This window comes from Erithacus rubecula (assembly GCF_903797595.1).
Source record: "Erithacus rubecula genome assembly, chromosome: 17".
Classification (NCBI taxonomy): domain Eukaryota; kingdom Metazoa; phylum Chordata; class Aves; order Passeriformes; family Muscicapidae; genus Erithacus; species Erithacus rubecula.
In genome coordinates, this window is record NC_136669.1 from 642870 (window position 1) to 666372 (window position 23503).

At 43.5% G+C, this 23503-nt stretch overlaps 2 protein-coding genes across 2 annotated transcripts in view; one reads left to right on the forward strand and one right to left on the reverse strand.

Moving 5' to 3' along the window:
• SCNN1B (sodium channel epithelial 1 subunit beta) overlaps positions 1 to 21378 on the forward strand; it is a 468555-nt gene extending 447177 nt beyond the window's left edge. The window contains exon 14 of the mRNA XM_079320545.1: positions 21368 to 21378. The gene's annotated coding sequence lies outside the window, so the exon portion shown is untranslated. The remainder of the gene's footprint in view (positions 1 to 21367) is intronic.
• Positions 1 to 23503, reverse strand: part of MYH11 (myosin heavy chain 11) — a 57160-nt gene that overhangs the window by 30142 nt on the left and 3515 nt on the right. The window contains 5 exon segments of the mRNA XM_079320541.1: positions 1906 to 1926; positions 3493 to 3595; positions 8810 to 8837; positions 15221 to 15377; positions 19547 to 19903. Of these exon segments, the coding sequence (XP_079176667.1) occupies positions 1906 to 1926; positions 3493 to 3595; positions 8810 to 8837; positions 15221 to 15377; positions 19547 to 19888 (651 nt within the window). The 5' untranslated portion in view covers positions 19889 to 19903.

Consider the following 23503-nt stretch of genomic DNA (forward strand, 5'->3'; position numbering starts at 1 on the left):
ATCTGTTTGGCATCATGACTGGCCTTCCTTAAAAAAAAAGGGTCATTCCATGTCAATTTTTTTTTCCAGTTTAATATAATTTTTAAAAGGGATATTCTTAAAGGAACCTCATGTCTTTTCCAAGTTAGTTTATTGAGACCCTTTGCTAGCAAATGACAATGTAATTAGAATAACTTGCTGAGAATAATTTTAATGTAATGCAGCACAAAGCTACAAAGCAGATTTCATCAAGTCTATTAATAATGATCCATGCAAGGCTACACAGGTTAAATATGGAATTGCATTGATTTATTTCAAACTAGGATAATGAATTCTCATGCAAACACACAAACTTTCTATTATATTGTTAATTGTGATTGGTAATTGCTAAGGAAACAAATCATGCAATGAAACAAGCATGCATTTAATTCTATATATTCACCTAATCCTATTTCTAAGCAAATCAATGAAGCTGAAAAAATACTTTGCATATGTGTACAGCTTTTCAGAGCTTTTCATTCAACTTTTTCCTATGACATCATTTACATTTACTTTGCCACATTATTCTTTGAGTGCTACTCTGTAGTAATATACATTATTTCAAATAACTCACCGTAAAAAGGAACAAGTCCTAGATAGTTAATAAATATGATTTAAATAATTTCAATTAGAAATCAAGGCAATATTTTGTTTGGATCTAGGAAATAATTTGGCAAATGAAAGCACTTCCCAATTAGGGTGCAAATCTGGTAACTTTTTAAAATGTCACTCTTGAATGCTTTGTAACTTCTGTGTCAATGGTGAGAGTTACCTCAAAAATACCATTAACAAGTTACTACCCAAGAGCTGGAGGAGGAGGGAAGAAAGATTTCCTAACAAGTTTATACTGGAATCCCAGAATAAGAAATTCCTAAAAACCCCTGGAGATTCTCTGTCCTGGGCAGCAGTGCCCAGTTACTCTGTAGATTTAGAATTCAGAGTATGATCAGTGTTGGTGCAGCCAGATGAATCTGACTGACATCTAGAACAGAATTTTGTCTGTTAAATTGGGACAGGCACCACCTGCTTCTGCTGAGAGCTGAACTGTGGCATAGCCTGGGGACAAACCTTTGGCTCCAGCTGCATTTTGTGCAGCTGCAAACCCACCCCACTCCACAGAGTTTGCCATGCCAACCACAAAATCATTTTATTTTGCAGAGATTGTTGAAGGAACTAAGGGGCAGCACTGTCCTAGCTGAAGTCTGACAGGCAGCAGTCAGAATGGGGCAATAAAAGGCTGCCTGAGAGGAAATAAATCTGATTTGCCTGGCACAGAAACACCAGGGATGTGCCAAAGCATCACTGAAAGGGGCACAGACAGGGGGGCCTGCAGCACACCTGCAGACAGGTGTGCAGGGGAATTGCTCTGTCACACTCACAGCAGCAAGCTGAGAACATGCTAACTCCTGTGGGGGTGAAAAATCCTCAACAGTGACATGGAAATGTGAAACTCCAAGCAAGAACAAACGGAAAGCATGCAGCCAAACTAATCAAACACCGTGAGGTTTAGGAATTATTTCACAACAGTCCCAAAAAGTTCAACCTGAAGCACAAAGCATTTGGGTATTTCATTCAGAAACCACATTGTTTAATTTCAGGAGTGGCTCTTCAAGATTGTGGGAAATTAAATTCCAACTCTGGCAGTCTGAACACACACAGAGATACAGGAGAGGGTGATATTTGCCAGATGCCCCTGCCTGTGTCAGACCTCACTCTGCACCATGGAGCCTGACACAGTTAGGGTTGATTTGTGACAGCATTTGGTGCTATTGTTGCTTTTTATCATATCATACAACAAAATCTCTCTTCAATTTTTGGGGTGCAACAATAGCATGCAGATCTACACTCAGTGCCTTGGACACACACCAAACAGTCTAAGTTACTCACGTAGGCAAAAGATGGACCTTGCTGTGTTGAACAACATGGCATAAAACAAGTGTCAGTATAATTTCCATCAGACAGACATTTTTATTGTTTTTCCTCTATTTAAATAACCAGCACACAGTTTCCATGCAAGTAACCCAGGAATACAGACATGAATCTACTGCAGACATACCAAGGGTAGAAATACCATTAACTTAATATAGAGCATTTTAACTGAAGGGAAGAAAATAACCTGAAGTAAAGAGATGGGATTTGGATCCAGTCCCAGGTTAGTCCCTCAGGACCAGACAAGGGCAAATATTTTTATAATAAATCCCTAGATCTTCTTTGGTGCATTTTGTTATTCATTATATTTTAATGCCTGGAATTGCAGTGTCAGTAGTCCTAATCACTGAATTACTATTTGGCAGCATGATATAGAAAAAATTAGAGTTTTTCTCAGCTCCTCTCTGATGGATATTTGCCTTTAGGTCTGTCTCAGGGTAAATTTGGTCCTGAGGCACAAAATTCCCCAGAGGAGTCAGCAGCAAATACTGTTAGGGATGCCCTTGGCACCCCAAGCTCATTTCCCTCAGCCACTGAGCAGGGACTCAACAGGAAGAAATGACCTTTTCCTGCATAAACATTAAATATTAAACATTAATCTTGGGCTGTTTCCACTAAATTTAATCACAGATTTCTAGAAAATGCTACTCAAAAGGACATCTACTCCCTCCCCTGCTCCAAATTAGAATCCAGAGCACACAGGAGCCCAGAATTGTGGTGAGGAGGGAGGGCTGCACACCTGGGCTCTGCTGGCACAAGGACAGGGGCACCTGTGAGCCCCAGCACAGGTGGGCACCAGACTCTTGCTTCATTTCACACTTCCCTGCTAATTACTTTTCTTGGACCCAATCTTGACAATAAAATGTCTTCCTGAATTAACCCTGTTTTGTCATAAAAGTGAATGGCTTCATTTTTTTTTGCAGAAGTTTTGAGTCACATTCAAAAGGCTGGAAATGAAGTAGAACCTGGAGTTGGATCATTGAGAAGAGACAGCTGAGAGCCTCAGCTCAGATTGGGGATGATCTCCAGGAACTAGGCAGGTACATGGCTCAAAGTGGGAAAATGAACTTGAGATTCTCAGGCAAGACTATTCAAAAAATTCTGAAGGAACAAAGCACTTAGAAGTCATGCCTTTTAAAATTGTAACCTCTGACAGAGCAGTAAAAAAAAACCCCAAGTTTTATACTCTTTGCTAGCTTTACTAACAAATCCAATCAAAACCTTGGAAGTTTAAATGCTGGTATATATTTTTGAGATGCAGTTGGACAAAGGGTTAGTTAGAGGCTTTCCCCAACCTCTCAGTTGCCAGAGGTCAAGGGTAAAACAGGGGCTGGAGCCCTTGCAGGGCTTCCTGCTGGGATATAAATAGGTGCTCTGCCCATGGAAAGATGGGAATATTTCTGTTCTCCCTAAGCTCATTCTGATTTGATGCCTAAGATGGTGTCAGACAATTTTTTTCTTCCATAAGCACAGAGCTGTGATGTAATTGTGTACTCTAAAATGCCAAGAGTTTGAGCAGCCTGGGGACTTGCAGAGCTCACTTACAGTGACACTGGTGTCCTTCTTGCCCTTATGGGATGAAGCAACAACAGCCAGGTACTGAATGACCTTTTTGGTATTTTCTGTCTTGCCAGCACCAGATTCACCTCTGGAGGAAAAGAAAACAACACAAAAGAAGGTAAATAAACAGTGGAGCCCCTGTGCCATGCAGATGTACAAAGTGTGTAAAAACAGGATGGAAACTGCCCAGCTCAGTTATTTACCCCAGAACATCACCTCCCAAATCCACCTGAGTCCAGCCTGCAGAGGGTGTGTTATCTGAGTTAAATCTCTGTATTTGGAGTGGACACTGGGCCATTTAAGGGAATTCTGAAACATGATGCATTTTTGAACAGCAGCTCATCTTGCCTTGGCAGCATCTGAGCACTGATGAGGAGTGGAGTTGGCAGGGAGCCTGCTTACATTTTAAGGTCAAAAAATACAACATTAACTAAAATGTGACACAGCAGCAAAAGAAAACATCAGCAGTAATACAATGGCTTTCTCTTCTGAAACTCTGGCATTAAAATGGACTAAGAGCTTGATCCAGCCCCATGTGAGCTCTGTGTTCCTGCTCTGGGCTCAGGGCAGCAGCAGTGCAAGTGCCTGAGGCTCCTGGGCAGCCAGGGAGTGTCTGAGCAGCAGAACTTCAGCCCAGCTCTGCCCCTTCCCCTGTCCCTTGGGAGCAGAGGGGCAGTGCTGGCTTTTTCTGCCCTGGAAAACTTCCAGGTTGAGTTTATTTACAACTCTCAAACCCTCTCTTAAAGTGAAAGAGTGGTTTTCAAGGTACAGGTTGACACAGTCTTTTCTCAATAGAAATTTCCAGCCAGTTTTCCTCTCTAATTGTTACATCTCATGTCTTTCAGGTGTCCCTGGCTCTGAATTATATGGACAAAAATGCTTTCATACTGTCAAAAAGGGTGGTAAAGTGGGTGTGGATATGACAAATGAGTTCTTTTAACTGAGCTGGTGCTGTGAGGGGAGCAACCATCTGAATTAGACCTCTTTTTTTCTTTGGATCTATAATAAAATGGATTTAAAAAAAAAATATAAAAGAACAAACAATACATTCAAAAATCCCAGAGATATTTATCAGCTCTTTTGAGTCTGAAACTGTTTAGCTGAATCCACTGCAGTTCTGCTTCTTTTCCTAATTAGGAAATACAGGAGTTAATTTTCCCTACTAAAGGAGCAGTGACAAATGGACATAAAAATAAGGAGAAGTGCTGGACAGAACTTTCAATAGAGAATGACATTGATATGAACCTTAGGAAAGCAGAAACAATTCCTGCCTGAGGTATGACATGATAAGAGCTGTTTCTTCTGTCTTTTAGAGTTTGAACCACAAATAATTGAGATTAATAGATTCCTTTTCACAAGACCTGGGTTAATTTGCACACTTTAAAGACTGGATTCATCTCTGTCTGGCCTTGTGTGTTAAAACAGTTCTATGTTTTATTGTTAAAATTAAGTGTCCTGGGAACAATTCCAAACCAAACAACCAATTTGAAGACATATGCCTGCAAACTTTTCAAATAAATCTACCTTACAGCTTTGCTTCTTTGGAAAAAAAACCCAACCAAAACAGCTTTCTTCAAACAAACCCTGGGCTTTGAACTATTCCATTTTATTAAGGGTTATTTGTAGTTCATCACATCATCACTGCATTTCCTGTCTCCCAGGGCAGCAGTGCCCATCTTTTGGCTTTTCCCTGAGTCCCTGTGAGTATTACCATAAATGGCAGCATTTTACTGGTAATTATCCCACCACACTGTAATGCTCCTTAACTCTTTGCTTCTGCACAGGCTGAGGGCTTTCCTGCTTTCTGCAGACAGGCTTGGGGGCTTTAACTGATTTTGAAATAAACAATGAAAAATAGAAACAGAAATGAAATAGAAAACACACAGAACCTCGACTGCTTTAGGTTAATCAGGAAAAAAAGTCTCCAAGGTCAATAAGTAATGAAGAATAATGTCTCTAGCTGATGAACACATCTGATTTTCAACATACCAGGTCAGTCACAGATGCCCATGACAGCAGACAGGGCTGATAAACAAGTCTCCACTGAACACCAGCAGCCCTGCTACTCTGAAGGGTGTTTCCCATCTGATTTCACCTCACTGGGGAAATTCCATCTGTTTGTGATGTACTGAGGAGGAGGAGTGCCTAGGTCAGGCCAATGCCTCTAGAGCAAGAAGTTTACCAAGGGAGACCCAGGAGGAGGAGAACATGTGAATATCTCAGTTCACAGGTGAACAAAATTCTTCCTAGAGCAACTGAGTTACAGCAGAATTGCAGAATTGCTCATACAGAACAGGTTTGGTCTCTGCATCTCTCACACCTGAGGGGGCAGAAACAGCTCCCACTGTGAGATGGGTGGAGAAATCCCCTGCTTTAAAATCTACTTGCTCTCTTGAGTTCAGGAACTGAATTTTTAGATGAGATTTTTCCTGCAAGTATCTTGTGGTGGTTTTGGCATGGACACACCCAGTGTGTGTTCCCATTCTGAGTTCCCATTTTCCTCAGACTTCTTTGTGTTCCAAGTAGGTGTTTGCCATAAAATGCTGCTGCTGCTCTTCTGATCATCATCTTCAGTGAGCAGAATGACCATTTGTTTGATTGAAGCCTCTCAAATCATTCTTTTCTGCCATTCCCAAGGGAGCCCATTTACTTTGCACCCAGCTCAGATGGCAATGCAAAAAGCAGATCACAGCAGGTCCCATTCTGAGCAGCAATTCTTTACTAAATCCTGGGCAAGTTTTCCTCCTCAGAAACCCTTTGGCTTTCCCAGAGCAGAGGCTCCACAAGGCTAACAGCCCTGCTCTGTTAAAAACACCACTCTCACACTGTGGGGTGTAATTTAAATTTATCATTCCCTTGTTGCTTGCCAGGCATTGTTTTAGGACCTCAGTGCAGGATTTAAAGTGCATAAACTCACACATAAAATGCTCAGCTCAGCTTTTGTGCCTCTTGAGCTACAAAATCCTCCATGATGCCATTACCTTCACCTTAAATGAAAATTATCCCAGAGAGAATAGATGTTCAAAGAAGAACAAGGTGACATTAGCAAACTGGCCCCACTGTTGGACTTGAGCCTGTGGTGTAACTAGGACTCCTGTACACCTGAGAATAACTGAGAAAAATTAGTTTTAAAAGTGTATTTTCTTTTGTTGTTGTTGAAAATTTGAAAGCTGTCCATGTGAGTATCATGATATGAGACTTAGCTTAATTCCACTTTTGGAAACATTGGAAAAGCACCAGCAGAATTTATTTTCAGGTTTGTTTCAGGAAGCAATGAAGCAGAAGAATTGCCTGTTCACACATCCCTTAATCCAGTGCTGGCAATGGGGAGTCAGTCCCTGTGCTGGAAATCCCATCAGGGCTTGGCAGCTTTTGTCCTTTGTTTTTATTGAAACTATTCATACTGAATGCATGTTTAAAAACCAGGCAGGTAATGAAAAAATCCTGGATTATAGCTACAGGTGTTTCTCCAGTACCTGCTTCATGGACTGCACAATACCCCAAACACTCAGAACCTTGATTAGATTTTCTCATTCATTTAAGGTCCCTTTTTTCTTTTTTTTTTTTTTTTTAACTGAAACTTGTGCACAGTCCTCTAAGCCACATTTGCCCTCTAGAAAACACAGCAAAAGGATGTTTGTGCACAGAGGAGGCCAAAGGCAGTGTGAGTGTGGTTATTAATGAAATGCAGAGAAAACAATGAAACCTGGAGAGAGGGAATTCTGAGGAAGCACTAAACCCATGAGCATTGAAGAGAGATGGAGATTTTAACCCACCATGGTTAACAAACCAAGGACAGGGACTGGAAAAGAAAGCAAACAGCACCTGACCACCTGAGGGCAGGTTGAATGAGCTGGGGTGGATGAACTGAGCTGAGAATGGATGTATTGAGATGAAAATTGATATATTGAGCTGAGAGTGGATATATATTGAGCTGAGAATGGATATATTGAGCTGAGAAGGGATATATTGAGCTGAGAATGGATATATTGAGCTGAGAATGGATGTATTGAGCTGGGATGGATATATTGAGCTGGGATGGGTATATTGAGCTGAAAATGGATATATTGAGCTGAGAAGGGATATATTAAGCTGAAAATGGATATATTGAGCTGAGAGTGGATATATTGAGCTGAAAAGGGATACATTGAGCTGAAAATAGATATATTGATGGTCAGAGCCAGACTCAGGTCTCAGATCCCCCTTTCTGTGTCCCAGCACCATTCCAGGGGCTCCACAGGAATCCTCACAGCTATTGTTTCACAATTTAGGTACCAGCCCTTGGGAAGTTCAAGCCTGGAGCTATTTCAAGAAAAAATCCTGATCAATGCTATGAAGCCTTCAGTTATTGTTGCATATTTTAGCCCAAAAGATAATTTCTTATAATTTCTAACAATTCTATAAAGTACTGCAAATTGCTTCAACCTGACAGCTGCCAAGCTGAAGCCAAGTGAACTTTCTTCTTTCTGCACAGCCAAAAAAGGCCAACAAGGAAGTTAAACCAGTACTGGTTAAAGTTGTGTTCATTTGTTTTAGCTTGGCCAATCTTTTTGCTTTAGAAGAGGTGCAGGACTGTTCTAAAATATGTTTTAACACACAGCAATTACTGCAAACATCTTGGGGAATTGCTGTGCTGTTCTCAACATGTTTTCAATCTCATTCTCCCTACTTTATATATTACTGGATGGAAAATGCATCTAATTTTCTCTATTTTATGTATTGTTGGTGTGAAACACTTTAGGTTTCCAGCAAGGTGGTCAGGTAATTTCAATAAATGGTAGATGCAAGAAGTGGATCCTTTAATGGATTTTCATGAACAATAAGGCATAGATTTGCAAAAGAAACTCCCTTTCTTGAAAGTACCAATGTTCCACAGTTAAAAGAAGATATACTAGTGGAAAAATAAACTCAAGTACAGGAATAGAAGGAGGAAATGCATATTGTAAATTAGTCTTCATAACCATGACATGTTTCATCCTGGGAAGAATGTGATGGTCAATTTTTACTTCATTATTGCAGGAATTTTAGATTTCTTTTTTGGCATTAATGAATTTGGGGGATGATTTTTGGCTGATATACTGACAAATACTGAAGTCTTGTTGTCTTTATGCATTGAAGACTTCCTGTGACACTGAGACCTGCTCTTTATCTCATGCACAGGTCTGTCCACTGAAGCAGGTTTGGGACTGGGGTTCAAGTTTACTGAAGGTGAGGAGAATGTTCCATTCCATCAGAACTTGAATCAATTGTGAATAAAGAGATTGTGACAAGGAGATGTACAAAAATAAATGAGTTTACTCACGTGCACAGGATTGACTGGTCTTCTCTATCTGTGAATAAAGAAAAATAATCCATTAATTAGGGACAATGGCTTTTCTGACAGAAGCACTTATATCTATAAGGATTTACATTGAACAGCCTAAAACTTAGCTGAACATGATTAGTAAAAAGTACTAAAGGGTTCACATCTTATTCAATTTACCCTTGAATTTAAATAACCGTCTCTAATGGAAATATTTTGTACAAAAAATGAACAAAAGGTTAAGGGGTCAAAAATATTTTTTGTAAATTCCATTAGAGATGAACAGTAATGAGGACAGCAAAAGAGATCAGGCTCTCTGTAAGAAGATTATAACAAAATTTCAAACCTGAAACTCAAGTTTTTGCTGTGCTTATGAACTGTGGCCAGCAGCCCACTGGAAACAAAGTCTGGACAGATAAAGCATCAACAACCAAAATGGTTTAAGCTGGTCATGCAAAGCTTTGACTTTTGAAGGCAAAGCAGCTCAAATACCTGAATAATTTAGCCTGGATTTCATTTCAGACTGAGACAACTTTTATCAAGAGGACAAGTAATTTCTTTGGGAGATCTTCCAAAGAGTAAGATAAACCAAGATACTTTAGATTATACAAGATCATGTCAACAAGTGTGTAAATATCCTTCATGTTTTTTCCTACGAACAGATCATCAAACACATTTTGGATTTATGAGCAGGAGGACCAGGTTTCCATTTCTGCTCTGTGGGGCCTGGGAGAGGCTCCAGCCCAGTGTCCAGAGCTCTGCACTGCTGCAGGAAGGGTTGGGATTGCACCCCATCTCCTGGGATTATTCATGGGCAGCTGGGGTTTGATTCCACCTTCAGAACCTTCACACAGGTTTTCCTGCCAAAGGGCAGGATGAGCATGTTTGCTGTGATCCATTCTGAAGCCCAGCTGTTTCCTTCCCTTGTCAAACACCAGGAGGTTTCCCAGAGATGCTCCAGCCCTGGAAAAATCTTAACAAGGCTCTGAGCAGCCACCCCAGCACTGCAATTTCCCTTTTCTGACTGAGACTGTCAGTTTGCCTTTGCAGACTGTAAAACCATCCTCTGACTTAGGAAAACTATTCCCAGGCAGGTCAAATAACATTTTTGAAAAGTGTGATTAATTTACACATCTAAGACTTGGGGCAGACAATCAAGCAGAATCCAGGGGTCTGGTTTGGCATTATTTATCCACAGCAGGGCCAGCAGAGCCTTTGGCAGAAGGTTTTTGGTTTTTTGGGTTTTTTTTGCTCAGAGGTTCAGTCACTTTTCTCAGTGTTTGGGGGATTGCAGGATCCCTGCTCACCCCATTGCTGACCTTGCATGTCACAAACACAGTGAGGTCATTCCAACCTATTTAAACCAATTTATTGTTGTAAGTGCTGCCTGGCCCACAGCCAGCCTAGGAAAATAATCCACTAGAGGATTCTGCAATGGCTTGGGCTGGTATTAAACAGCTGTTTTACTCCCAATAACTATATCAGTAACTGCTTTTATTGATCACCACACAACAAATGGTGCCATTAACTGCTGTGTTTGGTGAATTGGTACAACATGACTCATTCCTCATTTTTATTGGAGGCATTTGTCAGCAGCCAGCACTGCAGGACTCTTCCACACAAACATTTGGGAGGAGAGGAGCTGTGAGCCATGCTTGTTTTTCACTGTAGGGTATCAGCTAGGCCTTCTTTTAAGTTAAAAAAATGAGAGCACCGAAGAAATTTTGCTAAAAATACATTGTTGTGTAAATAGAAACCATGGGCATATGCTGATATTGCATCACTAACCCATAAATACCATAAAGAAAATAAGAGTGACTCCTGATACTGAGATGCCAGAGGAATTTCTGAGCTCAGGGAACATTAGAAAAAGCCAAGAATTTTCTCACTACTCTTTGCTGCCCTTCTTTTGCTCATGCTGGCAAACTGTGCTGTGCACACTCACAGAGGGAGAATTCCAGATGTTTTTCTGTGCTCTCCATCAGTTCTGGATGGATCAGAATCCAGCCCTATGCTGCTGTGACCTGAGCTGCAGATACTGGTCTTACTCACTTTCAAAAGCTCTCCCATTTGATTAACCCTGTTTCTGTTCTGGAATGTTTCATTCTACATAGAAAATGCTCTATTTTGTGAGTCTGCAACTTTATGTGGTTAGATCTATCAGAAGAGAAGGAGTTCTATAAATAAACCCCCTTAAATATAATTCCTGGGGCTTAAAAAGCAACAAAATGGGTCTCTAGATTCCAATAACTTTTTGGCTAGTGCATTTTAAGAAAATTTGACCCTACCTGGAAGAGTATCATGCACCTCCTGTATGTCTATATTAGATGTTTAAACAATTTTTTAAAATTTTTCTCCTCAGTTTATAATAGAGACCTGCACTTACATTATAAACCTCACCAGCTAAAACATGCAGCAGAGCTGTTTTTTTTTTCTTTCTGGAATCTGCTTACTTTTTTCACCAAACACCTCCAGTTTGCCTGTCAGAATTCTTGCCCCTCTGCTCTTGATAGACCAGTTAGCTCTGCTTAATCACAAACAAAATCAGATGGTTTATCACAACGGGCTCTGGTTGGCAGCTTTACCATAAAAGGGAAAAAATCAGCCTGAAATCCTTTTCCCCACTCAGTTATTGCTCCTTTACATCTGCTCATCACTGCCCTGCCTGGAGGGGACACAGCAAACTGATGCTTCTCACAGCTGAGTCTCCCTCAGGTTGTTTGTTTTTCCATTTTTGACTCAAGCTTGCATAAAAGTGGCTGACAGAAAACAATCTCCCTGAATCTGCAGAAAATGTAATGTATCTTCTCCACGATGATTTGCTGCCAAAAAACTGAATAAAGGCCTAAACAACTACACAAAACTTGGTCACTGCTTCTTCATAAGGTGACTTTTCTCATTTGTGTTGCCTGTCAAGTAGCAATAATCATCTATAGCTGTCTCCAAACAGGGCTCAGATCAGTGGGGTAACTCCAGGCATACATACAAAAATGCTCTTGTAGAATTCTCAGTCTTTGAGAGTAAAGAAAATTAAAGTTTATTCTGATTCTGGCTGGAAATGAGCAGCCATGGCTGTGCCTGGGCAAATGGTCAAACTGCACTAGTGAGATGGCAATCAGCAGATTCAAGCAGACACCCAGCACTGCTGAGCAGGCAGCATGACTGTGATTTAAAAAGGGCTTTAGGTGCTCACAACCACTTGAAACAAGTGGAAATTTTATCATTGCCCAGCCAACATCTTTGATAATTCCTGTGTCCTGTGAGATGTCAGCTTTTCTACATGTTTGGAAGAAAGTCTGGTTATCTGATTGCTGCTGTTTGATCAAAACAGCTTTGATGGGAGTCAAACATCAAAGCATGAACCAAGTGAGGCTCTGGGGCAGAGCAGGGATTCAGTGTGCACAGCTGAGGGTTTCTGCTGCTGTTTGTGCCAGGGCAGGGCAGGGTGTGAAGGGTGTGACTCCAGGATGACACACAGACTTGGCTCACCAAGGGTTAAAGGATCCTGAGACCTCTGGACAAGCTGATTGCTCTGGGCCAATGGCCCTGGGCATGAAATGCCAGAATACAATTCCTCAGCCTCATGGATCTAAGACATGTTTTACTTTGGCAAGCACAAACTATGCAAGTTTCCAGATAAGGAGCAGTACTGACTTTTCACAGGGGAAAAAAAAATAAAAACAGTGCTGTGCTCCATGTTTCTGAGTAAGGACTTTTGTTTATAATGCATTGGAAATCTGCTCACAGCCCCCTGAAGCTCTCTGTGCTGTGTGTGCTGTGGGTGACTCCCACTCTCACCACTCCAACGTGAACACAATTTTGGCTGAATAACCAGAGTTATTTCGAGGCTTGGTTTAGTTTTATGGTTTAGTTTAGGTTTTTACAAACAAAAGCACAGCTTTAGAGGCAGCTGGGGCCCTTTCAGAGATGGAGAAACTCCAAGATGACATGTGTGAGTGAAGTGTGGGTGTCCTGGGCTGGGGCTGGTGGCTCCAGCTGTGTGTGGGTGGGTGGGAAGCAGGGAAAGAGCATCCCCTGAAAGCTTCAGCTGATCACCTACTCCCTCCTTGCTCCTCTCCAGCTGCTCTCCCCTCCTCTCTGCTGCAGGAAGAATTGCAGTGGGGGCACATGAATAATGAGGAGTAACTCCCCCAAAGCTGGAGGGGCCAGGAGATCATCTGAGCACAAAGGAGGTGAATTGATAAGAGCCTGCACTTGCTGCCTGCTGCCTCCAGCTGCTCCCACTCTGCTCTGAATGCAGCCAGTGAAGGCAAAACCAGCTCCAGTGAGTTCCACTGCCCAGGGGAATGTGCTGGGAGGGACAGTCAGACAGAGAGAGGAGTGGGAGACATCCCTGAGCTGAGACCAGTTCCACTTTGGGCAGAAAACTCATGTATTGCCAGGAAAAGACAATTCTGTTTCAGCTTAGACTGCATTCTTTTTTTCCTTTCCTACAGATAGCTTACAGCCCTTTTCTATCTTTTTCCCCCACCTCATTTCTAGAGATGAGAACATAACCTGCAAAACTGCAGGAGCCAGGAGCTTTTCCCAGATCTCCCCTCAAGGCTTGATGCCTAAATAAAGGATGAGAAGGAGGAATGGCTTCAGGGCCAGCTCAGAGCCCTGGGCAGGGCTGGATCTGCACAGATATGTGGCTGTGGCTTTGTGGGGTGACCTTCTGCCAAGTAAGATTTTTATAACTATGGTTATATCACATAGTGTGTAGGAAGGTCTGTTTTCAGGATATTTTTGTTGCTTTATTGGTCCTCCTCTGCTGCACTGTAGCTCTGCCTTCTGGGATGGCACTTAAAAAAAGGAATTGAAACAGCTCCAGAAAAGAAATGTCATATAAGCCATAGGAAGGAAAAAAGTCCTAGACCTGGGAAACCCTAAACTTTAGGGCCAAGCCTGTGAATCTTGCTGAGGCACAATTCTGTCAGTCAGAATTTCTTAGGGTCAGGGTCTTTATGGAGGCATTTAAACTTCAAAATGTTTTTTAGAGCTCCTGGTTTCCTGTAGCACCCAAGGGTGAGAAGGCACCTGGTCATGCCCTATGCTCTGGAGGTGTTGCAGCCTCCTACACCCATCACTTCAGCTTTTTCACCCTAAATGATGGTTTTCCTTAGAACAAAACTCCCCCAGCCTGTCAGGAGTGACAGCAGGAGCAGAGCACTGTGAATTTTGGGGTTTGCCTGCCCCTGCTCCCTGCCATCCCTGCTGGAAGCAGCATCTCCTCTCGGGGTTCAAGGCATCAGGCTGGAGGGGAGCAGCCCCAAAGCTTTTTGAGGGCTCTGCAGGGCAGGGAGCAGCTCTGCTGGCAGATGCTGAGCTCCAGCTGACTTTGGAACCATCCCCTCCGAGCACAGGGAGCGCTTTCCATGCCCGTATTTGCCAAAACTATTTGCGTGGTTTGAGCCCTTCCCACGTGCCTCTCCCACATGGGTGAAGGGATTGTTTTTCCTTTTTGAGTCACAGCGTCTGTGGACTGCTGCTCCTGCCAAAGAATTCCTCTGAAACTTCCAGAAAGGCTCTGCTGCCCTCTCTGAGAGCCCTTTGCTGGCAGGGCGCTTGCAGCAGCCCAGGGGAGCCCCAGGTGCTTGGGAACCCCAGGTGTTTGTGCCCATCCCCAGGTGTTTGTGATCCCCAGGTGTTTGTGATCACCAGGTGTTTGTGCCTTTCCCATGAGGATTCCCCAGGTGTTTGGGATTCTCAGGTGTCTGGGATCCCCAGGTGTTTCTGCCCATCCCCAGGTGTTTGTGATCCCCAGGTGTTTGTGATCACCAGGTGTTTGTGATCCCCAGGTGTTTGTTCCCATCCCCAGGTGTCTGTGATCCCCAGGTGTTTGTGCCCATCCCCAGGTGTTTGTGCCCATCCCTAGGTGTTTGTGATCACCAGGTGTCTGTGATCCCCAGGTGCTTGGGAGCCCCAGGTGTTTGTTCCCATCCCCAGGTGTTTGTTGTGATCCCCAGGTGTTTGTTGTGATCCCCAGGTGTTTGTTCCCATCCCCAGGTGTCTGTGATCCCCAGGTGTCTGTGATCCCCAGGTGTTTGTTGTGTTCCCCAGGTGTTTGTTCCCATCCCCAGGTGTTTGTTGTGTTCCCCAGGTGTTTGTTGTGTTCCCCAGGTGTTTGTTCCCATCCCCAGGTGTTTGTTCCCATCCCCAGGTGTTTGTTGTGATCCCCAGGTGTTTGTTCCCATCCCCAGGTGTTTGTTGTGTTCCCCAGGTGTTTGTTCCCATCCCCAGGTGTTTGTTCCCATCCCCAGGTGTTTGTTCCCATCCCCAGGTGTTTGTTGTGATCCCCAGGTGTTTGTTCCCATCCCCAGGTGTTTGTTGTGTTCCCCAGGTGTTTGTTCCCATCCCCAGGTGTTTGTTCCCATCCCCAGGTGCCCAGCAGGCTGTCCCTGTGCCCACCTTGCAGCATGCTCCTGTAGGCTGTGTCAGCAATGGCATAGATGTGTGGGGGCATCTCGTGCCTCTTCTTGCCCTTGTACATGTCAATGATCTTCTCTGAGTAGATGGGCAGCTGCTTGTAGGGGTTGATCACCACGCAGAAGAGACCCGAGTAAGTCTGCAAGGGAATTGAAATTAAACCTGGGCTGAGCATCACACACCAGGGGCTGCTGGAATTAGCAGGATTTCAGTGAGCAGCTCCCTCAGTGCTCCCCAGGGCAGCAAGTGAAGCAGAGACTTTCTCAATGTGTGTATGGCAGGTTTGCACGTGCACAAATCATTATTTCTAATAACTGAGCTGCTGGAAAGCAGGTGAGTTTATCCATCTGTACAAACATCATGACATGGTACAGCTCCTTAACTTCATTAACATAAAAATTCTTTAACTTCTTTAACATAATCCATACCCTTGTCACACATAAGGGTATGGTAATAACAACTGCAATCATTAATATTTCTTTATATGTGTATTTTCTCATCAGAATATTATATAAATATCCTCTCAGGTAGGCATCAAATTTTGTAAACTGAATTCCTTGGCAAGAAGCTTGGATTGATATTAGAAGGGTTTTTTTAAAAAAAAACTTCTATGAACACCATGTAACACTGATTGATGAGAGTCAATTAATATAAAAATATATAATTATTAATATAAAAATATATACATAAAAAATCCAAGAATATTGGCTGCCAGCTGATAGGTGTTCATCCATGATTTCTTGGTTTTTAGTGATTTGGTTTTTGTTTGTTTCTTTTTTTTTTTTTTTAATTTTTCCTTTATTTCTAAATATTCCAGGTATTTCAGACCAGAAATAATACCATTCGATAGTAGATTAAGAGCTATATTTCACCATCACTAAAAGTAAGAAACTTGCAAGGATATTTAAATTAAAAATTTAAGCCTCCAAAATAAAAAACAACCAACCAAACCACCCAAGCTATGAGATCCTAACAGCAGGGATATTGTGATATTCAAACTGGCCTATGGGAAAATAAAGAAATTCTGGAACTGTGCCGTTTCTGCCATAGGCAGAAGTGGTTTGTTTGGTTATAAAACCCCAAAAAGATGGTTGATTTGGTTTAGCAGCTGAGCTCTGTGGCTGCAGCAGCCCCGGGCTGTCCCTGCTCCCCCAGTGCCACCAGCAGCTCTGGGCACTGGGATTTCCCTTTCCTGACCATAATAGGCAAGAACCCAGCACAGCCCGAGCACTTTATTTGGCATTCTGCACTGGGGCTGCTGCTCCAGCTGTGCAGCCACAGCTGGGCTGCTCTGGGCACTGCCCCAGCCCAAAAACACCCAGCCAGGGGACACCAGAGGGGAACTGTGCTGCTCATGGCAAAATGGATTTTGGGGTTGCCAGGATTACACACCTGAAAAGTGACTTTTACCCTAGAATGGCCACCAAGGCCCTTGTGGAAAGGACAGCAAGATACTTTTAATAGTACAAATAGTTCTACTGTACACACTCAACTGATCACCCCCACCCAAGTGAAAAATTGGGAGAGGAAATCAAGGACATGATTTATCCCTCCCTTCTGGACATTTCCAGGCATTTCCAGGCACCCTCAGGCAGTTTGCACACCCAGGCACAGAGTGACTTTCCCTTGCAGAGCTCATCCTGGGGCACAAGAAGCTGCTGTGAAGGCAGAGCAAGCAGCTCAGGAATCCTCATTTCTAACAGGGCTGTGACTAACAGGACCTGCCACCCCGGGAAATTCAGGGAGGATCTCTTATTTTGGGGAGTTAGTTTAATCCAGGTGGTGCTTTGACATGGCAGCTGTATGATGGAGAGTGGGGCAGCCTGTCTAGAGAGGGGCTGAACTCTCCCCAGAGGGTCTGCAGGAAGAAAATAACCTGAAATATCTCAGGGATGCTGCCATGGGTGTGATGGATTGTGAATTATGCTTATTGAGCTTTTTGTACCAAGGAGAGCATTTCTCACTGCTAAGTGAGGGCTGAACAAGTGCTGCCCATGAATAGCACAAGAAGTTTGATTCTTCTCCCAAATCCACTGAAGGTGCATTGCTGTGCTTTTCATGCTTTTATAATAATTTTTGGTGCAATTTGTGTGTGGATAAAGCAGATTTTTTTTGTCCTGAGCAATGTGATACATGAGTTAGTGGTTCATGTTTCTTCTTGCACTTCTATCTTAATTATCTGTGATGAAGCAAAAGGCCAAGGTGTTTTGTTTTTTTTTAATGTGCAGTGACCCTGTGAATTTCTGCAGTGAAACTTTTTATTTAATAATATTCAATGTAAATGCAAGGGGGAGATAATTTCTTTTCCCAGCTGGATTGATTATTTTTCTTTAGCAGATTTTGGAATCCCCATTGGCATCAGTGATGCTCTGGAGAGAAAAATGTTGAGGGCATGTTTTCTTGGAATGTGTGGGACTCCAAGGGATGCAGCCAGGAGATGGTTGCTGACACTCAGTTTTGCAAGTGGGTGAGACTCAAATTCTCTTCAGAGGCCCCTCTGTTTTTAAAAAGGTATGACAGCATCTAATTGGGCAGCACGGTGTGAAGCTGGGCATTTTCAAGCAGGTTTTGGTAACTGAAAATACAAACTACTTGTTGCACAAGTCAAATTAATGTCTTTGAAACTTTTACCATCTTAAAATCTAGTCTCTTGAGAAAGAAAACTTAATTTCAGGTACACTGTCATTTTTGCCTCCATGAAAAACTCTTTGATTCCTAATTGCATTATCCATTCTTGGAAATGAATTTCCTCTTTCTGTAGAAAGTGAAAATTCCATAAAGTGAACACAATGGAAACCCTGGAACAGCCATGCAGTGTTGCTGAGAGCAACAACATCCAATCCTCCATTTTATCCCACTGACCTTCTCCTCATTCTTTTAATTCCTGCAACAATGCTGAACACTTTCAGAAAAAGTCTATTTTAGTAATTAAGGCTTCATGTTCTGATATTGTAGCACGTGCTCCACATATTCACCTGCAAACTTAAAATCCAAAGAACTCCAGGAGAAGATGGGATGTCTAGGTTCTTTCAGGAACTTGATATTGTGCATTTTAGTACATTCCTGAATGAAAGATCATGAACTTAGCTCTTTGAAGTTGGGCATAACAAGTAATTCCTTTGTTGTAGTCCATGTAACTATCTTATTTTCTGCTTCATTTCCTGCTTTCCAATTTAGCATTCCTCATGTTAGTAATAAGACCTTGACTACTGTTTCTACTTAAGCTCCATACTTTCATTTACTCATCAGTGGTCTGTCATGCAAGTAAAGCTTTCATAGATTGAAATTGTAGATAACTTTTCAGCAGAAGGATCCTTCATGTAAAATCAAAATAACAGCTAAATTCCTTGGAAAAGTTTGGGGATTTCTTACTGTGCTGTTTGCTAACTGTTGGTGTGGATAGATTATCAATGCCAAAATATTCGTGTGTTAATGCACTTGTGAGGACTGAAATAATAATAATCTTTACTTACATGACTCATGAGAACATAACTCGCATGAACATAGAGAAATTATAATTTGTCCAGGTTTGTCTGATCTGTAACTTGCTCAACCAGAGGCACAAAAAGGTTTGGCTTTGCTTCAGGGGCACACTGGCACCTGCAGGTTCTCCTGCCTGAATTCTCTGGGTTTGTCCCTTTATCCACACATAAGGTTTAACTCCAGCACCACCAAACCAGAATTTCTCAGTGGGAGTTTTGCCTGAGAAAAACTGCATGATTTCCCTTTTCTGTATGCTCTTTTTATAAATTACTGGGAAATTATTTAGGTTTACATTGAATTAATTCAAAAGTCACTATCACCTTTTTCCCCCCCAAACAGCAGGACTCAGATTTTGTTCACTTATCAGTGAGTACTTTCCAAGCCAACAATATTCTTTTGGAATCCATAAATTCTGTGGAAGAAACCTTCATGTGTTTTAATTTAGCCAAGTAAAGAAGGAATTATCAAAGAAGCAGGAGAATGGTGGGGAATAAAGTGACTTTAACCCCTTTTTGGGCTAGGAAGGGGTTGTTTCTGGGGTTGTTTCTGGGGTTATTTCTGGGGTTGTTTCTGGGGTTGTTTCTGGTGCTATTTCTGGGGTTATTTGTTTCTGGGGTTGTTTCTGGTGCTATTTCTGGGGTTATTTGTTTCTGGGGTTATTTCTGGGGTTGTTTCTGGGGTTATTTGTTTCTGGGGTTGTTTCTGGGGTTATTTATTTCTGGGGTTATTTCTGGGGTTATTTCAGTGCTGCACAAGCCCTGTGCCCCAGACTGGCCGTGCTCCCATGCAGTAGGAAATGCTCAGTGAGTGTTTGGCTCTACTCACATAAATTAGACCTGAGAAGTATCTCTCCCTCAGGTTGTGCAGCACAGAAGCTTCATTGAGGCAAGTCAGCTCTGCCATGTCCTCCACTTTGGAGAACTTGGGAGGGTTCATCTTCTGGATGTCATCCTTGCTCAGTGTCACCTTCTTTCCATTTTCTGCCAGCTCAACCACCACCTCGTCCCCTTTCTCTTCCTTGATGCTTGCTGCTTCAAACCCATGTTTCTCTGATGGAATCCAAACCAGTTTCTTTGCTGACCAGTCAGCCTGAGCAAGCGGGTTGTTGATGAAGTTTTTGTCCACAAAGAGGAATTTCTCATCGTCACTGAGAGGTTTTTGAGCCATTTTGACTCAGCAGACCTGTTGAGGAAACAAAATATTCTGTTTGAAAGGAAGCAAATGCGGAGACGTTCCAGACAAAACACATTTGTCAAATCTGCCATGCAGCAGGTCCAGAGCACTGTCATAACTCACATTTCCATGTGGGCACTTAGTGCAATGAGACTGTCAGAGCTGCACCAGGACCAGCACCTGAGCACCTGAACACAAACCTGAACACCTGAACACCTGAGCACCTGAAAAAAAACCTGAACACCTGAGCACCTGAAAAAAAACCTGAACACCTGAGCACCTGAAAAAAAACCTGAGCACCTGAGCACCTGAAAAAAAACCTGAACACCTGAACACCTGAAAAAAAACCTGAGCACCTGAGCACCTGAAAAAAAACCTGAACACCTGAGCACCTGAAAAAAAACCTGAGCACCTGAGCACCTGAAAAAAAACCTGAACACCTGAACACCTGAAAAAAAACCTGAGCACCTGAGCACCTGAAAAAAAACCTGAACACCTGAGCACCTGAACACCTGAACATCTGAACACCTGAGCATCTGAACACCTGAGCACCTGAACACCTGAAAACAAACCTGAACACCTGAAAAAAACCCTGAACACCTGAGCACCTGAGCACCTGAGCATCTGAAAAAAAACCTGAACACCTGAGCACCTGAGCATCTGAATACCTGAACACCTGAACACCTGAGCACCTGAGCATCTGAACACCTGAAAAAAACCTGAACACCTGAGCAGCTGAGCATCTGAACACCTGAATACCTGAACACCTGAGAACCTGAACACCTGAACACCTGAAAAAAACCCTGAACACCTGAACACCTGAACATCTGAACACCTGAACACCCGAACACCTGAACACCTGAACATCTGAACACCTGAGCATCTGAACACCCGAACACCTGAACACCTGAAAACAAACCTGAACACCTGAAAAAAACCCTGAACACCTGAGCACCTGAGCACCTGAGCATCTGAAAAAAAACCTGAACACCTGAGCACCTGAGCATCTGAACACCTGAAAAAAACCTGAACACCTGAGCAGCTGAGCATCTGAACACCCGAAAAAAACCTGAACACCTGAGCAGCTGAGCATCTGAACACCTGAATACCTGAACACCTGAGAACCTGAACACCTGAACACCTGAAAAAACCCCTGAACACCTGAACACCTGAACATCTGAACACCTGAACACCCGAACACCCGAACACCTGAACACCCGAACACCCGAACACCTGAACACCCGAACACCCGAACACCTGAACACCTGAACACCTGAACACCTGAACACCCGAACACCTGAACAACTGAACACATGAAAACTAACCTGAACACCTGAAAAAAACCCTGAACACCTGAACACCTGAGCACCTGAACAGCTGAGCACCTGAGCACCTGAACACCTGAAAACAAACCTGAACACCTGAACACCTGAAAACAAACCTGAACACCTGAGCATCTCCCTGCAGCCTCAGCTCCTGCCCACCACAAAGTTAATTGAATTCAGACCAATACAAAATGTCCCATCACCCAAATGCTGCTGGGTGCATACTGAAAGTGCAATAATGAAATAAAAGCAGAAGAATGGTTCCCAGGCTGGATTTCAGCAAGGACAGAAATGAACCTTTCTGCAAAGGACTATTTCCAATCACTTAATACCATTTCATCTGGAGAAGAATAAGATTAAGATCAACAGAAAAAGCAGGAAAACAATGTTGTCAATACAGTAATTCAGAGTTACCTCCCCATGGAGGAGCTGACCATTAATGAAGGGTAAATGTCTATCACATGAGAGAGAGAGGAAATGAAACAAGCTGGAGATTGGCTCAGCTAAAGATGCTCTGAACCATGGACTGGAAGGATGATGCATCCATGGGTCACACCTGGGTGTACCTGCCCCACAGGTGAGAGCTCAGGCTGCTCTGCACCTGCTGGGACAGGAGGAGCTGCTCTGCAGGATCAGAGCTGGCAGGGCTGAGCTTGGCTCTGCTCCATCCCATGGGGAACAGCTCTAAATGCAGGAATACACAGAGGATTTGTGGTTTGCCCCAGGGCAGAAAAGAGTGTGCTGGTTGGGAAAGCTGCTGTGCAGTGGAGCAGAGAGGAGAGCTGGGGAGGAGCCACAGAGAGAGTGTGCCCAAGAAAAACATCTCTGGGAGACAGAGGCTGCTTCATTTCCTTATTGAGAGTGAATTTAATATTTACAGCATTCAAACAAACATGAATCTGGAGGGAGCTTGGAGAGCTGGCTGCTGAAGATGTCAGCAGCCAACCCAAAGCATAAGGACCAAGCTCTGTGGTTTGCAGCCAAAGGGACACCCTGTGCTCCAGGACGATCACAGATTGCTTTCCAGATATTTGTCCCTGAAGCTTTCCCACAGATTGAGGGTTTTTTTGCAAGGCCACACTCTCTGAGGGGTCTGAGAAGGGAATATGGGTCATGCAGAAAACGACAAAAAGCTTAAAAACAAAACTAGGATTTTTACAGATGTCTAAGAAGGTTAGATGATATCCCACTGAAATCCAGTGAAAATTGGATACCCCAGCACTTTAAACTCCCTCAACAATTGTCTTGTCTTAAAAAAGAAAAAAAAAGTCACTAAATGTTCTTGTTCTTGAGGCCTTCCTGGCAATCCCAAAGAGGAGAATTTCCCAGATAATCCATGGATGTGCAGTGTGTGAGGGAGAGCCTGAGCAATGCCCTGAGCAGGGCTCCCAGTGCATCTCCAGGATGTGGCTCTGCTCACTCCCAGGGCATTCTTGGAAGAGAGCAAGAGGAACTATTTGACCTCTGTGTGGATTAAGGCAGAAAATGCTCCCTGACTGCCAAGAGGGCTGGTAGAGCTGCACAGTTCCAATAATGGAGATGGTATTCTGTCCAGCTGAGCTCTGCAGCTGCCTGAGGGGGGAAGCTGCTGCACAGGGATGGGATACAGGGACACAGGGATACAGGGATACTGGGACACAGGGATACAGGGATACAGGGACACAGGGATACAGGGATACTGGGACACAGGGATACAGGGATACAGGGATACAGGGATGGGATACAGGGATGGGATGGGACACAGGGATACAGGGACACAGGGATACAGGGATACAGGGACACAGGGATACAGGGATACAGGGATACAGGGATACAGGGATACAGGGACACAGGGACACAGGGATACAGGGATGGGATGGGATACAGGGATACAGGGATACAGGGATACAGGGACACAGGGACACAGGGATACAGGGATACAGGGATGGGATGGGATACAGGGATACAGGGACACAGGGACACAGGGATACAGGGATGGGATGGGATGGGATGGGATGGGATGGGATGGGATGGGATGGGATGGGATGGGATGGGATGGGATGGGATGGGATACAGGGATGGGATGGGATGGGATGGGATGGGATGGGATGGATGGATGGGATACAGGGATGGGATGGAGGCACTGTCCCATCCCAGAGCTGCTCCCATGCCTGGGGCTCAGGTTGCAGCAGGAGCTGCCCTGGGCTCTTCCTTGCAGGCAAGGCACATTCTTCACCCACTGCCCCAGCAGTGAGGAGGAGCTGCTGTGGAGATGGGGATTTCAGCCCCTCCTGTGCCATCCTGT